We start from the raw sequence: 16,358 nt of genomic DNA on the forward strand, positions 1-16,358 counted from the left end.
CTGTCCTTTATAGGTAAAAATAAAATAATATAACAATATACTTAATATTTAATAATACTTATTTATTAGTAAAGAAAGAAATGAATGAATAACTTTTCATATTTTGATTGTGATTTCTCCTGCTATTAAGTGTTGGGTTCGTGATTCTTAAACTTCTTTTACTAGTAATTGACTCTTGATTCACTCTTATAGTCTTATTCTCATTCCATCATTTCATATTATCACTGCTATTTCATATATTTTTCATATGCTTTTGAACATTGCTATTTCAAAAACAATGATTGTCATCCTGAGAGTTTAAAGTATGTTAAATATATAAAAGACAATGTTTTTGAATATTGCTTTTTCTATTATGCCCTATTCACTGTTATGTTTTATTTTTATAAAACAGCTTGTTTGATTGTCATATTTGTTAATTTATGCATTTTTATAAAGTAGGTTATATTGGTTGTACTGGACTCATATTTGATTCACTATTTTATCTTTTTATTTGCATTAAATTTATTTAAAACATATATTTATTATTATAAATTAATATTTTATATATTTATAATGCGGCACTCTAGCGACGCTCCCGTTCTAAGATTTTTTGAGGTATGCCGCTCTCACGCTCCGCTCCCGCTTTATGTGACGTAGGTCAAAATACGAAAAATATTACTGTTTTGGGAGTTACAAAAAAACTGTTCTTGGTTTTTTGGTCTGCTTGGAGCCTATTTTCACAGAATAGTTTTTAAAAAACTGGGAACTGATAGTATCAGTTTTCAGAAAACACCTTCTAGGTGTTTTGAGAGTTTTGAAACTCAGTTCTCATTTTTTAGAAAACACGGAGAACGCCCCCAGACTTAAAAAAATGACGTAATTTCACGCTCGTTTAAAACACTCACTCCTTCAGCAACCCTCTCTCTCCTCTCTGATAGATCTGACGGCTCGCTCTTTCTCAACTCCCTCCTCTACTCTCTAGACCTGAGGATCCAGACTCATCTTCATTCCTCAACATCTATTTCTCGCCCCATCAGTAGATCAAGAAGCCCTTCAGGTGAGTTTTGTTGTGAATTTGATTTTTAGTTTAGGGATTTGTGATTTTCAATTTAGGGATTTGATTTTCAATTTAGGGATTTGATTTTCTCCTTTTTTCTGTTTGTCATCATTAATTTAATTTTTAATTTTGTTCACAGAAGATTGTTGTGATTTTCTTTTTCATCCTCTTTTCGTTTTTGTTCCTTCTCACTTCCTGTAAAAAGGTGAGATAATTTTTACTTCTCTGTTAGGTGGTATGATTAGCATATATATGGCAAACACAAGCACAAAAAAAGGCACAATTTAGCTAGATTTGAGTCCCAGAATTCCCATATCTCGTTCTTCCCAAATATGTTTAGTATGTTCCGCTATTGTTTGGAATAACGAATTGGTATATATAATATATGTGTTTATACATTTAAACATTAGACTATAGATTATAAAAATAGGATGTTGGCTTAAATTCCTCTTAGTTATATGCACCTGTTGAAGAACTTCACAATTGCTTGTATTTTCTGCTAATTGTCTATTATGGTTGGTGCATTATACTATTGTTCTTATTATTGTTTTTATTGTATGTTTATGTTTTATATTAGTCTATCAACTAATTTATGCATGCCAACACTGGTATTATTATACATTGAATTTGCTGATCCAATTCACAGTGGTGAAGCCTTAAACTGGTACCACATAGGTGTAGAACAACCTGTGAAAGATAAAAGAGATGGTAAAGATAAAAGAGTTTGATTAAAAGGAATTTAATCAAGTAAGAGGGAAAAGGCAAAGAAATAGATGGTGAAGGATTAAAGAGTTTGATTAAAAAGAGTTTAATAAAGTAAGAGGAAAAGAAAGCAAAGAAATAGATGGTGAAAGATAAAACAGAGGGAAAGAATAGGAAAAAAAAAAAAAAAGAAAGAAAAACAATAAGGGGTTCTATATAAACTTACGTAGTGTCTTTACTTTCAGCACCAAAAGAATGAAAATCTTAAAAGATGTGAAGGATTGAAATTTGAAGGTTATAGAAGGAAGAAAAGAAAAGATTAAAAAAACAGAGAAGGTTGCACAATCACACCCAAGTTCTTTGGCAGTTATTGAGAAGATGCATCAATAATTGAAGATGCATCAATAATTGAATACTGGCTCAAGGGGCTTTTCCATTCTAAGATACAAAACTGACATATTGCTACTTAGAAGATTTTTGTTTGGAGACCAACTAAAGTTAGAATTGTATGAAGGTTAAGACTTGAGACTACTTTAGAAGCCGCAAACCAGTAGACCTATTAGTACAATTGATTGGAGACCTTTACAATCCTGTTCAGCAAACAAAACCAACAATCCATATCACTATTAACCTGATCTATTTATTTCTCTAAGTTGATATCACTGCCTAATTCTTTGCTTGTAATTCATTTTATTGCTTGTAATTCTTTGCTTAATGCACAAATAAAGGATGGCATCTCAAATTGCTGATGTTGTCTACACAATTAGAGAGATGTTTTGTTGATATAATGGTTGAGGAGGTTAACAAGGGGAACATGCCATCTGGGATATTTACTTCCAAGTGTTGGAAAAAGATTGCAGAGGAGTTCAAAACACAAGACTAATCACGCTTATAATGTGAAACAACTAAAGGTAAAATTTAATCGATTACGTACAAAGCATCGTGAGTTTTCAACTCTTCTAAATGAGACAACTGGGTTTGGTTGGGATGCGGAAACAAACACTGTGACTGCTGATGAAGAAACTTGGCAAACATATTTGCGGGTAAAATATGTATTTAATTAATTATTTTACAATAGTTAGTTTAATTTTTAAATATGGTTATTCCTAACAATCTTTATATATATATATATATATATATATATATATATTTTTCAGGCTCATCCCAATGCTAAGTGTTTTCGCAAAAAAGGTTGTGAAAATTACAAACTTTTGGGAGTTCTTTTTAATACGTCGACTGCTACTGGGCAACTCACTATGCATCCACTCAAGATCCACCTAATACAGACGAAGAACGAGAGCAGGAGGATCAATTTATGAATACAGGTGTCCATGTTAGTTCAACTGCTGAAGGTCAAGATGATTCAAATAATATTCTAGTTAAAAACAATAACCCTCGTCGTCGTAAATCCACATCCTCTGATCGTCGTGCAAAAAAGGTGAGTAAAAAAGATTTCATTACTGATACTCTTGCTTGTATTGTTGAAGCTTCCAAAGCAAGGACTGAAGCTTCATTAGCTAAGGCGGAGACGTATAAGAAAATGAAACATACTCAAAAGGCAACTGGCCCAGACACATACTCTCTAAGTAATTGTATTGAATGCCTTGAGGGTCTTGATGAGATAAATGATGACACATATTTGAAGGCAACTGAAAAGTTCAAGGAATTGCACTACAAAGAATTGTTCATTAGGATGAGTATTTCCAGGAAGTTTGCTTGGTTGAAGAGCTTGGACTGACTTGGGTGGTTACTGAATGCAGGGCTTAGTTTTTGGTTGCATGTGACTTGAAACACATATTTGGTTTTATGTGTTATTGAACAATTTCCTTATGCCTTTTTTTTATTTTTTTATTTTATGCATGTGACTTTATGTTATATTCGTGTGGGGGACAATTTATTATGTTTTATGTTATGAAAACTTTGTTTTGGTGTACCTTTTATTATGTTTAATTTATAATGTTTCATGTAACTTTTTTATTGTATTTAAATTTAGGAAGAATGTACATTGAGTCCCATGAAGGGGAAACAAAATACAAGCACCAAACAGAACCTCCATTTTGGAGTTATGCAGAAAGAGGATTGTAATTAACCTTGATATATGTATTTGTGTAACTGTTATTAAGTTAATAATACTAGCTAAAATGAATATACCTCCGACACTTATTTACATTAATAGTTAATATTATAAATTAAAGAAATAAAAAAATGAGGTACAATAATATTTTTATTTATTTTCTTAGTTTAGAAAATTATTTTCAAAAACTCATACAACCAAGTAGTTTTATGAGTTTTTGTTTTTCGGAAACTGTTTTGTAAATTCTCTTAACCAAGCTGGCTTGAAATCTGAAAAAACTAAAAACCGTTCTTTGAAAATTGTTCTCGAGAACTGTTCTTGAGAATTGTTTTATGAAATGCAATCCAAGCATGGCCATAACTTTTTTGTGTTTTGGTTTTGGAGCACTGTTTACGAATTATTTTAGTACTGTGCAAAATAATATAAGCCCCACCAAATATACTTTTGTTGCTAAAATTGATACTGTACAGTCCAAAAATAAAAACAGCAAAAGCAAAAACAAACGGGCTTACAGCGTCCAAAAACAAAAACAGCATAACCAAACGGGCCTAGTAAACTTATTATTAACGTTGTCACGGAGCTCCGATCACTCTCTGCACTCCACCTTACCAAACTCAAAGAATTCATAGATTAACTGGTTCAGAGAACTCACAGATGACCTAGTTCAGAGAAGTCCATCGTCACTCGATCTCTCGATTTTCTCGATTCCATCGTCATCATCCTCTCTCTCTCCAGGTTCTCTCTATGTGAATTATATACATGCAAATAGAATCAATAGACCTAGTTTAGCTAATCGTGAAATTAAGTCTGGATTAAAATACGAGGAAAAACTAGACAGATAAAAAATAATGTGTCGTTTTTCTAATCAGAATATCTATAAATGTATATATTGTATAGCCGTGTGTAATGAATCTCTCTCTAGTTGTGTATATATATAATATATAGTATAGGTTGTTTGTTTGTATTTTCAATTACTACTGTATTTTTTATTCATCTATGTCTTCTCTTCGGAAGTAAGGAATAGAGGTTGGGTGAGTTTAATTTGTTATTTGATACATCTAAGCATATAGTATTGTTATCATAAAGTTCTATTGTGAATGTGGGGAAGTCCCAGTTTGCGCTTAAAATGTTTGATAAAATGCTTGGTGTTAAATTCTAAGCTGCACTTCCTCTAAACAATTGTAAAGTCGTAGTCTATGGCTTAGTATTTGAGCAATAAGGAATCTGGCTTGGGAAATACAGATTTATTAATTGATTGTTGTTGGGGAAAGTGATGAAATAGATTTCAACCCATTTTAATGTTTGAAGAAGGTAATAAAATAAATTTTTTTGGTCTAATATATCATAATAATTTGGTGACTTTGGGTCACCTTTTATATGTCTGAACATATGTATTAATGGCAGGTTGATTTGATATGGTTGCCTTTTGAAAGAGATTATACATCAGGTTCAAACAGTTTTTATGGGTCTCTTTCATCACAAGAAGCTCTTCCTGTCCACACAAGAGAACTCTTATGACCCAACATGAACCTTTCTAATTAGCATTAATCAATGCTTTTCAACCACAAAATTTGTACATAAAGGTCAATTTTTTTAAAGCATTTTTCTAACTTCTCTTCTCTGAATGTGTTCCTGTAATAAAGTCTCAGAGCTCAGGGTACAAATTAAAGAGATTGTATGCAGGATCTGACATATATGTTGAACACACCATTCTTATGGCTGTAATGCTTGGTGTTGGACCCCGATTCATTGAACTTAATAACACCCTTATTAAAGTTATCATATGGATTTTCAAATATTGTGCAGCACTGACGCACTACCTTGTAAAGATGGCCCAGCAATAATGTGAATCAATTGCTATCCTGGTGGTAATGCCATAATGGATATTTGGCTGGAATTCAGCAAGAGAAGAACTCCTTTTTATTTTTAATTTCCATTTCACATTCGATCAATGTTTGCCCTTTTACTTGTCCAATTTTCTCTTTTTCCAAGACAAAGTGACCTTTTATAGCATTGAAGAATAATTAGTAGGAAAACTCAAATGTAACCTGACCTATGTGAGTTCAGGGAGGAATGAAATGGGTTGTACCAGATCTTTTGGACCTCCTTTTGTTTAATTAATTGATTGGGGTGCACTGTATGGTATATGCGTCTCACCAAATATTTGTGTTTTTGTATATATATTTATCTTAAATCTTTATCATTGCATTTTGTAGGGAATTCAAGGTAAGCCAGCACCAGCAATTGAAGAAACTACTGTGCAAATTGGGAGTTATTCAGTAGAAGAAAGGAAGGACAAAATTCTCGGATATCTGAAGAAGAGAAACCGAAGGAACTTCAACAAAACTATCAAGGTTCTCTCTCTTTCTCTCAGACACACACACTTGAGAGTCATTGTATAGATTGTATGTTTTGCTAATTGGTTGATGAAATGCCCATGCCCATCTAGGCTCTCTCTAATTAAATGCCATCTAGGCTCTAAGTCCTTATGTTGTTGGATACATATGAATATAAAAATTTACAGAAAGTTGGTCCCTCTGGATTCACCACCTGAAATCAATCCGATGCTTCGTGGAGATGTATATATGCCTTACTAGATGAGCAGATGATGTGATGAGAAAAAATAACCAAGACTATGATGTGAAGCATGCAAAACTAATGGAGAATTGTAAATGAACCAATTCTATATGACATAGCTTTGACAGGATTGAAAATTAGTAGGTTTTATAGAATTAGTGGATGTAAAGTGACATAGCTTTGACAAAATTGAAGCACAATTAGTAGGTTTTGTGATACCCCCGGATTTCCGAATGCGGGTTGGCCAGGCCCACGCCCGAATACCCGAGGATATTAAAACAAATTGATAATAAGCGAACACAGAGTACAAAAGAATAAAGAAGAATAAATAAAATGCTGACAAGAAACTAAAATGATAATCTAATAATAAACCTCAGAATATATTTCAATTAATTAATAAACTCTTCTGATACAACTGATCCTCCAAAATACAACTCGGGAATCCATACTGTGTGGACCCTTAGAAAATCCAAACTAAATAAATGACAGCAATAACTGTCTAAATCAGGAAACTGAATCATAAAGGAACTCCTATGTAGCATCGGAAGAATGAAGTAGACTGATCCTCGCTCAGCACGAACAACCTCTACTCCTGACGAACACCTGAAAAATAATGATGGGTCAAGCCCACAAACAAGTTCTACTCTACTACAGTCCAAGCAGAGATCCGATACACGTATACATCCTAGTCAATCCAACAGTAACTAGTAGTCCGTATATATATATATATACACACTAAAGGAACCTCACTAGAGTATAAGGTTGTCTCATCCTGAATAGTAGGCAACATGCAAAACGCACATATAGTGGGTATGAGTACCTAGACCTACCAGGGTACACAACTACACTATATCTAGCTACACATCCCTGGCGATATACGCGCCCTAACCACTGATCCTGAGACTCAAGCTCATATCATGGCACCATACTTATATATATATAATTTAGTAACCATCCTATCTAGTATAAATTAATCCTCCATAAGTCATTCAACTTGTTCAGCTGACCTGACTTAAATATAAGTAGGACTTAACATTTTAGTTAATCCATTCCCTTATATAATAAATTAATCCTCCATAAGTCATTCAACTTGTTCAGCTGACCTAACTTGAATATAAGTAGGACTTAACATTTTAGTTAATCCATTCCCTTATATAAAATAGGTAGGACTTAACTGATAAGTTAATCCGTCCCTAGAATGCTACCGTCCCATACCGGTGCATAAAACCACACAATCCAACAATTGATGTAACGATTAAGAAAATACATCAAACAATCCAGAAAATAACTATGATAATATGATATCAGTTATCACAAAATAGGAATGACTTATTATTTATTTATAATAAGTCTATTCATACGATGATATTTTATTATACCGTCAAATAAGCATTCTCCATATCTATTCATCCTACACATTTAATCTCAATTGTTAAAACATATTAAAAGATTAAATTCATTCGTTTGTTTAAAACATTCAAATAGCAAGCATCATTATGATTAAGTTTATTTAAATTTATTTAAACCCAAACTTAGTTCCTATTTAATGTTCAGGAATCCTAGGCATGTTTCTACATTCCATCATTCCACAGATATGAAATATACATAATTTAAACATGTAAAAATTCACACCGGAAATCAAATCAAAATCATGCATTTATCAATTCATAACACAAGAACAGATATGAACCAAATTCATAAAACCTATGATCTAATCCAATTAAACATGCATAATTATTTAATTTTATGTGTTTAATAAATCCTGAAATTTCCTAGGCATGTATAGAAACACGAATCAAAGGGAAAGAGATAGAAGAAGAACTTGCCTTAAACTTTCGGATTGAAAGTTAAACTTCTTCTTCCTTGATCTTCACTCTAAAGGGTTTTTTCCTCATTCCTTCCTCTTCCTCTTTCTCTCTCTAACTCTCTCTCTCTAGAATATATTACGTGATATATTTTCACTCATTTTTCAACCTATAGTTGTGTATTTATAGGCTAAATAATAACCCTATTCCTTTTCCCAATCTAAGTTAACTTAATAAAGAAAAATAAAAAATGAAAATATTAAAAAGGAAACTTAAAATATGTTACGTATATAATCTATGTATATCCTTATTAATTAAATAAAATATATACATTAGATTATTTATTAATACTAAAGTTACCATAATATTAAAAGGTAACTTAAAACTTGTTACGTATATAATCTATCTATATCCTCATTAAATAAATAAAATATATACATCAGATTATTTATTTATACTAAAGTTACCATAATATTAAAAAGTAACTTAAAACATGTTACGTATATAATCTATCTGTATCCTCATTAAATAAATAAAATATATACATCAAATTATTTATTTATACTAAAGTTACCATAATATTAAAAAGGTAACTTAAAACATGTTACGTATAAAATATATGTATATCCTTATTATATAAATATATAAAATATATACATCAGATTATTTATTAATACTAAAGTTACTATAATATTAATAAATTACTTTCCTTTATATATATATGTATATACATATATATCTATATATATACATATACAACTATCCATGGGTAATTATCCATACCTATCCAACCTCCTATCCAAGTAGTCCATGGGACCCAATTAGTTAGCCCATTACCACTAACCATAACCATAAAATAAAATAAAATAAAACATTTAATCATTTAATTTACAATTAATCAAATACATCATTTAAGCACACAATTTAATTAAACAAATAATACAAATAACACCTAGACAAAATACAAATAACATATAGATAAGTAGCCAATTAATCAAGTAACACTTAATTCAATTAAACACATAAATAATTAGTCAAATAATCAATTAAACAATTAAAAAAAATACAATAAAAATAAATAAATAAATACCGAGACTATCCTTTTAAAATTAGGGTTATTACAGGTTTTAGAGAATTAAATTTCATGGAAGTGCTATTGTAAGACGACCAAGCCACTGGAGTTTGGTTCATGATCCACTCGATTAAAGATTTGTCAAAAGAGTCAAACTCTTATCATATTTTGAAGTTTGTTAGTTTATTAGCATTAGCTAGTTAAATTGTTTAGCATCATTGGACTATGATCAATTCACTTGAACTTATATCTAGATCATACTGTTAAGTACGGTTCAAGTTGGAACTTCTTTTCTGAATTCTATCTTTTCTATAACCTCCCTACTGTCTTCCTCGTAAAAAAATCAACTTTTTTAGGCTGTTTTGAGCAAACCAATACTTGACTATGCTTAGGTTGGTAACTGTCCTGCTCCAAATTGATACTGGATTTCTAACCATGTGACCAAGTGGTTTTTGCAACAGTGACATTACCAAAGTTTAGGACTATTAATAAAACATTTTGGACTCATCATCATCTTCCTCATCATCTGTGCTTTATTTCTATATTAATAGAGCTTTTTGTCTTAATATCATCATCATCATTCTGGACTGCAAAATGCAAAAGCTTCCACACATTTATGATAAGATGATTGATTTTACTAAGACACATTAGGGGGCAGAGAAATTACACATACCATACAGCTGCCTTCCATGACATTGAGCTCCCATCTATAGGCTCCAAGTAGGGGTAAGCCCAAATCTCCTATTCATAGGTTATATGGAGGGCGTAATCCCAAAGAAACAGAAACTAATTACACTAGAACCACTTATATATAGTCATGTGCTATTAGGTGGTACCTGTGTTAGATAGCACTTGGTTTGTTTCTAAATTTTGTCAACACAGAAAAAAGAAAAAAGAAAAAAGAAAAAAAAAAAAAAAAAAAAAGAAGAAGAAGGAAGAAGAATAGAATAGAGAAGAAAAAAAAGAAAAGAAAGGAAATAATCAGCTGATGGTTCATGTCTCCATCATGGTTGCTTACTAGTGATAGTTGCAATTAACTTATATATAGTCATCTGCTCGTATTGGATATTTAAAACAACTCCCATTCTGCAAAGAAGTTGGAGCTGGTGCATAAACTAACATGATTAGGTGAATCATCTCTTAACTGGTCCTATTTCTTTTTGATTTCCCTTATTTATTTGCTTTCAACTGTTTAAATTATGCTGCAATCACAACCCATACCTCATTTTAAATTGACGAATTCAATGGTAATCTAAACCATTTGACCTAGTTCAATATAATAACCACAACTTCGCCTCAAAGTCTTCAGATAGCAATAACAAAAGCTTTTAACTGTCTTCAAAACCTAATGCATGTGGACACCATACTCTCAACCCTTCTCTTCCTCCATAACTCTCTCTCTTCCCTTCTCCTTTTGCCGTTGTCACCGAAATCATCCACCACCGCCAAAACCTTTTGATTGAAAACGCATTGTATTTTCCAAAGACTCCATGTTTTTAGTGCATCGTCTTGTATGCATATAATATATGCATACATATCCAAGAGAATACCCTTATTTTTTCCATCAAAGAGAGATTTATTTATTTGTTTTTGTTGTAATTTTATAGTATTTTAAGGGTATAAGGCCATTTCAATTGGTTTAAGGGCATTTTAGTTGGTCTGTTCATTTTTTGGCAGAGTAAACATATATTTTGGCAGAAGGGGTCATTGTTATTACCCTTCAAAGTTATCATGGGTGTGTAATTAGGCCAAACTTCATTGTATTTTAACCTAATAAAAACAAAGTGAGAGTGATTGATGATGACGTCTTTAAATAATATAAGCAGGTTTTTTATATTCTAACACCGTGACATCCTAAGTCTATTTTTTAATTGCAATGCCATCCTATAGGTTTGTTTTCAGTTAATCATTTTTGCAAATTTTAATATATATGTAGATATCTAAAGATTTTGCCAATCGTCAAGAAGATATATTATGCGCTAGCCCTTTGTCCACTTCACACGGGAATCTAGCTCTTAAATGAGTGGTGATTCGGTCTCCAAATCTGTATAATATGGTGGATATGTGGAACTACGCTATGATGATCCAGAGAAGCCTTAGGTGACTGCTACCACCTTAGTAAGGTGTTTCCAGCAGTTTTGAACCCTTTTTCCAAATATATATATGCTTGCAAACACGTGAGAAATATATGCCTACCGCTTATGGAAGAATTAGGCACTGTTCAGGCTAAGATAATCTCAAGAGAGATCATCAAACCCTCCTGTCCCACTCCTCCTCACCTCCGAAATTACAAGCTCTCTTCGTTGGATCAGCTTACTAATCGTAACTATATACCCAGAGTTCTCTTCTACTCCAACAATATTAATTACTGTGATAGCCCACACAATACTACTGCCAACAACAAATCTCATCAGCTCAAAAAATCCCTATCTGAAACCTTGACCCTCTACTACCCTTTTGCCGGAATTCTCAAAGGTGACGGAATCTCCGTCGATTGCAACGATGAGGGTGTCGATTTTTTGGAAGCTCAAATCCATTGCCAGCTCTCTGATATTCTAAAACCACCTAAGCTTGAGGCACTACACTTGGTGCTTCCAAGTGGCCTGTTATTGGGAAACAACTCGTACAAAGGTGGTAGTCTAGTAGTCATTCAGTTCAGTCACTTCACTTGTGGAGGAATGGCCATTGGCATGTGCATGTCGCACAAAATAGCCGATGGCTGCAACATGGGCACCTTTTTGAACGACTGGGCTGCAATGGCACGCCAGTCAATAGTACTATCCCCTCATTTCATTACAGTATCGGCCATGTCTTCAGTACCTCCACCGGGTGATCCATTCATTGTGCCTGAAGTTGAGATTGGGAAAGAGGCTCGTGTCACTAGGAGGTTTGTGTTTGAACCCTCCAAGTTAGCTGAACTCAAGGCTATGATCACTTCTGAATCAGCAGAAATTGAAAATCCCACCCGCGTTGAAGCCGTGACAGCACTGCTCTATAAATGTGCCATGACTGCATCAAAAGCAAACTCAGTACCTTTTACTTTGCGGTCGTCCATTTTGAGCCAACTATTGAACATGCGACCGAAAATGGTCCCTCCGTTGCAAGAAAATTCTGTTGGGAATTTGGTATGGTACTTTACAATCTCGGTAACAGATGAGAAGGATGTAAATTTGCATGGATTGGTTGGTCAATTGAGGAAAAATAGGACAGAGTTCTACAATAAGTACGCGAAAAATGTTACAGTGAATGAATGGTTCATAGTATCACGGAAGCTTCTCAGGGATTTAAAAGAGCTATTTGAAAGTAACAATAGTACTAATAATGTTGATTTTTATGTGAGTAGCAGCATGTGTAGGTTCCCATTTTACAAAGTGGATTTTGGTTGGGGGAAGCCAATATGGGTATCTACTGCTGGAGGAAATGTGTTTGAGAATAAATTTGTTTTGATGGATTCAAATAGAGAGGGTGGGATAGAAGCATGGGTATCGCTGGGTGAGATGGAGATGAGAGCTTTTGAACGTGATGAGGAGCTACTTTCATTTGCCCAATTCAATCCAAGTGTTTTGGATTAGTCTGTTTTTATCATCGTCATTGATCTTTGCTGCTTGTATCATGTATAATAAAGTGAGAATTGTTTGTTCATTTTGTGCACTCATGTATAATAAAGTGTAAAATTTGTGTATAAATTTAAAATAATCATTTGTAATGTGAGATATATATTGTTGCTTACATTTCTGACGACAAACCATATGAAGGTTGACCGTTATATTTCATGAATAAATTTTAAGACCAAATTAATCATGATGTATATTTCAAAACTTATTAATGAATAAATTTTTGTAACTTTAAATCACATAACCCCCTCTGTTATTATATTCCTACAAAAAACTTCATTAAAATTAAACAGTCTCCGAACTAAAAAACAAGGTTATCAAGTTACCATGGCTGACCCCTGAACAAAACTAAATTAAAAATTTTGATAAAGATAATTTTAAAATTACAAAAGTACCCTTTTAAATGGGTCTTCTTCCTCGTACCGCGTCAAAATCCGCCAAGTTGGTCGGCACGAATCCCCGAAGTTCGAACTCTACACTGATACGAACTGAAAAGTACATCAATTTCCTAAAATTTCTCCATGCCATCTGCAACAGACCCGGACATATGGTGGGTTAGGACGTGCTCTGCTCCTTCGCGGGTCCCACACAACCTCTGCTGGCGTTTTTTCCTTTCCTTTCTCTTCCATCTCTTTCTTTCCTTCCCAGTTCTCCATTCATTTGACCTCCTCCGATTTCCATCCCTCTCATGTCGACTCCATTGAACTCGCATTGACCTTCTCCATCACTCTAATTTGCTCTGCTCTGAATATGAGGCTATATATATGTGCCATTGTTGTATTGACATTCGTAGAGTGCCAAGTCGCGGACGACGACGACTACAGCCAAATCGACAACCCTGCGGTTCTTCAGTACCTTACATAGCATGTTGTGGAGGGAAAAAAACTCCCTCCAATAAAAAGCGCACACGTCACCACTACCCATATCTACATTCCAAGGACATATAAGGCCCATCATGCTCAAGCCCAAATTGAGGGTATTTACAGCCCAAGACCATTGTTATTTATCCTCCAACTTCCATCAAGGCCGAATCAAGAAGTCATCAGCCCAGCTTGTCGTCAGCCCAGCGTATGAGTATTTAACATCCGGCCTGTTACCCAAGCCCAGCCGGATCAAAATATATTCAGCCCAAGAATGCACAAATCCTACCATTTGAAGGATTTACTGTAGAAGGAAAATTCAGATAGGAAGTTCTGTACAAGGCAATTTCTATGCATGGAAGATTCGACAATGGAAAGAACTCTATTAGAAAAGAATGGTTATATAGAAAGAATTGGAGGGCAAGCAACGCGAGTCCTACCATAATTTTGCAATCTTTTGTATATAAATAGAGGCTAAGACCTCCAATAAAGGATCAAGCAATTTTACGCCTCTACACACTGTTCTTATTTATTTTTATTGTTTTTGAGTGAGTTGTTTTATTTTTCTCAATCATTATTGGTTGGGCGAAATTTTGCACCTACACTTTGGCGCCGTCTATGGGAACCGTATAGAAATATACTCCCACTTGTTCTTCAAATTAAATCCTTTAATCGTGTCTGGAATGTCAAACCGAGAGTCAGCAATGAATCAACAGATAGAATTGATGCAAAAGATGCGAGAAGAGTTCTTGCACCAATTTGAGACACTCCGGCAAGTAAACGATACGAGTGTCGCCCAGATAGCTGCGCTTCAGCAGCAGACTCATACGCTGCACACGGCCATGGCCAGGCTAACGCCACAACCACCACCAGGCGATGCTACGGCACCACCCCCCACCCGGAATTTACCTCCGGTTCACGAGCCTCCAGCCAACGAGACACCACCCAACGGGGCTCGACCTAGTGAGGTTCAGCAAAAGCAAGGGATGAGGTCCGAGGCGGTTGCTTCGGATAATCTCCCGCATCGCACACAGGACGAACAGGCCGAGTCCAGCCATAGGCTTACGGTATGGTCCAATGGCGTTCCAGATGGCGCACGTGTACAAGATGCCTTCGACGAAAAGAAGCTCTTGAGAGTCCAGACACCAGCCGAGATGGCTAGAGAGCACAAGAACTCCTTGGTCAAGACCCCCTTTACTGATGAGGTGTACCTTGTGGAGAGGCCGAAGAAGTTCACTATGCCATCCTTCACCCAGTTCGATGGGGCAGGAGACCCCTCTCGGCATCTCGATCATTATGCGCAAAAGATGGCACTGGACGATCATAACGATCCGTGGATGTGTAAGGTTTTTCCTACCAGTTTAACCGGAGCAGCGTTAGAATGGTTCAGGAATAGGCCACACAAGTCTATCCCTGACTATGAGACCTTGTGCACTATGTTCTTAGCCCAGTATTGCGGAAATAAGAAGCAGAAGAAAAGTATCGCCAGCCTTTTCACCATAAGGCAAAGGAAGGGAGAAACTTTGCAAGATTTTTTATCCAGGTTTAACATGGAGGCCTCGGAGATAGCAAATTGCCATCCTGCCACGGCAATCGAAACGTTTAAGTTGGCAATGATCCAGGGAACCAAGTTTCACACATCCTTGGTCAAATATTCCCCCCCGGATATGCAGACTTTGAACGCTAGGGCACAAATCTACATCCGGTTGGAGGAAAACGTAGCCCACTGTGCACAGCACGCTACCCTCGTCACGGTGGAAAACAAGTCTCGAGAGAAAGCTGCGAGCACAAGGATGCAGAAGGTTCCTCATACCGCCACACAAGTCACCCAAGCGTCTGAGAAAAGGCGAAGGACAGAGGACAGGCTTACCCCTCTCCGTACTACCTTGGCGCGCCTATTCCAAGAGAATAAGACGAGGTTCGCGACTCCTCTGCCCATGAAGCAACCCTTGGAGCAGAGGGACAAAAGCAAACATTGTGCCTACCATAGAGATTATGGGCATACCACCAATGACTGCAGGTCCCTACAGCGACAAGTAGAAAGCATGATAGCGAGAGGAGAATTGGTGAAGTATCTCGCCACGAAGGAGCACGTAAAACCTCGGGAGGTTAACCCTCGACGGGTAGAGGGCGGTCAGGTAAAGGTTATCCATGCTATACACGGAAGGTCAGAGGATGATGAAGAGTCTGAAGAGTTGTACAGATCCAGGCTGAGAGAGGCTCATAAGTTACGAAGAGTGTCTTCGGTCAACATGGTTGCGCCAGGTAGCATCAACATTGGATTCGGTAACAATGATCTTTCTAGAGTCCAACGCCCGCATGAGGACCCCTTGGTCATCAGCCTCCTGGTAGCGAATTACATGATCAGGAGAGTGCTGATAGATCCGGGAAGTAGCGCCAACATCATTACAAAAACAACTTTTGATTAGTTGGGGGTTTCACCATCGTCCATCAGGCCAACTTCCAGCCCCCTAATGGGATTTGATGGTACTAAGGTGAATCCGCTCGGGGTGATCGATCTATCCGTTACTGCAGCAAAGAGGACTCTGAAGGAAAACTTCGTCGTAACAGAAATTCATCCATCTTATAACCTCATTATGGGGAGAGGTTGGATCCAT

General features: G+C 35.5%; 1 protein-coding gene across 3 annotated transcripts; it reads left to right on the forward strand.

Moving 5' to 3' along the window:
• Nucleotides 1–731: 731 nt before the first annotated feature.
• Nucleotides 732–12,962, forward strand: LOC132276256 (acyltransferase Pun1-like). Of its 3 annotated transcripts, XM_059777608.1 has the most exons (4): nucleotides 4,325–4,547; nucleotides 5,217–5,395; nucleotides 6,029–6,166; nucleotides 11,203–12,962. In XM_059777608.1, exon 4 carries the CDS (start codon nucleotides 11,468–11,470, stop codon nucleotides 12,836–12,838), a length of 1,371 nt encoding a protein of 456 aa, XP_059633591.1. In that variant the 5' UTR covers nucleotides 4,325–4,547; nucleotides 5,217–5,395; nucleotides 6,029–6,166; nucleotides 11,203–11,467; the 3' UTR covers nucleotides 12,839–12,962. The 3 variants fall into 3 exon arrangements, with proteins under 3 accessions (XP_059633592.1, XP_059633591.1, XP_059633590.1); XM_059777609.1 differs by lacking the exons at nucleotides 4,325–4,547; nucleotides 5,217–5,395 and adding an exon at nucleotides 732–1,036; XM_059777607.1 differs by lacking the exon at nucleotides 5,217–5,395.
• Nucleotides 12,963–16,358: the final 3,396 nt, after the last annotated feature.

The sequence above is a fragment of the Cornus florida genome, unplaced genomic scaffold (genome assembly GCF_030987335.1).
Source record: "Cornus florida cultivar Cherokee Brave unplaced genomic scaffold, ASM3098733v1 CherokeeBrave_3.0.0_Hap2_Chr10, whole genome shotgun sequence".
Classification (NCBI taxonomy): domain Eukaryota; kingdom Viridiplantae; phylum Streptophyta; class Magnoliopsida; order Cornales; family Cornaceae; genus Cornus; species Cornus florida.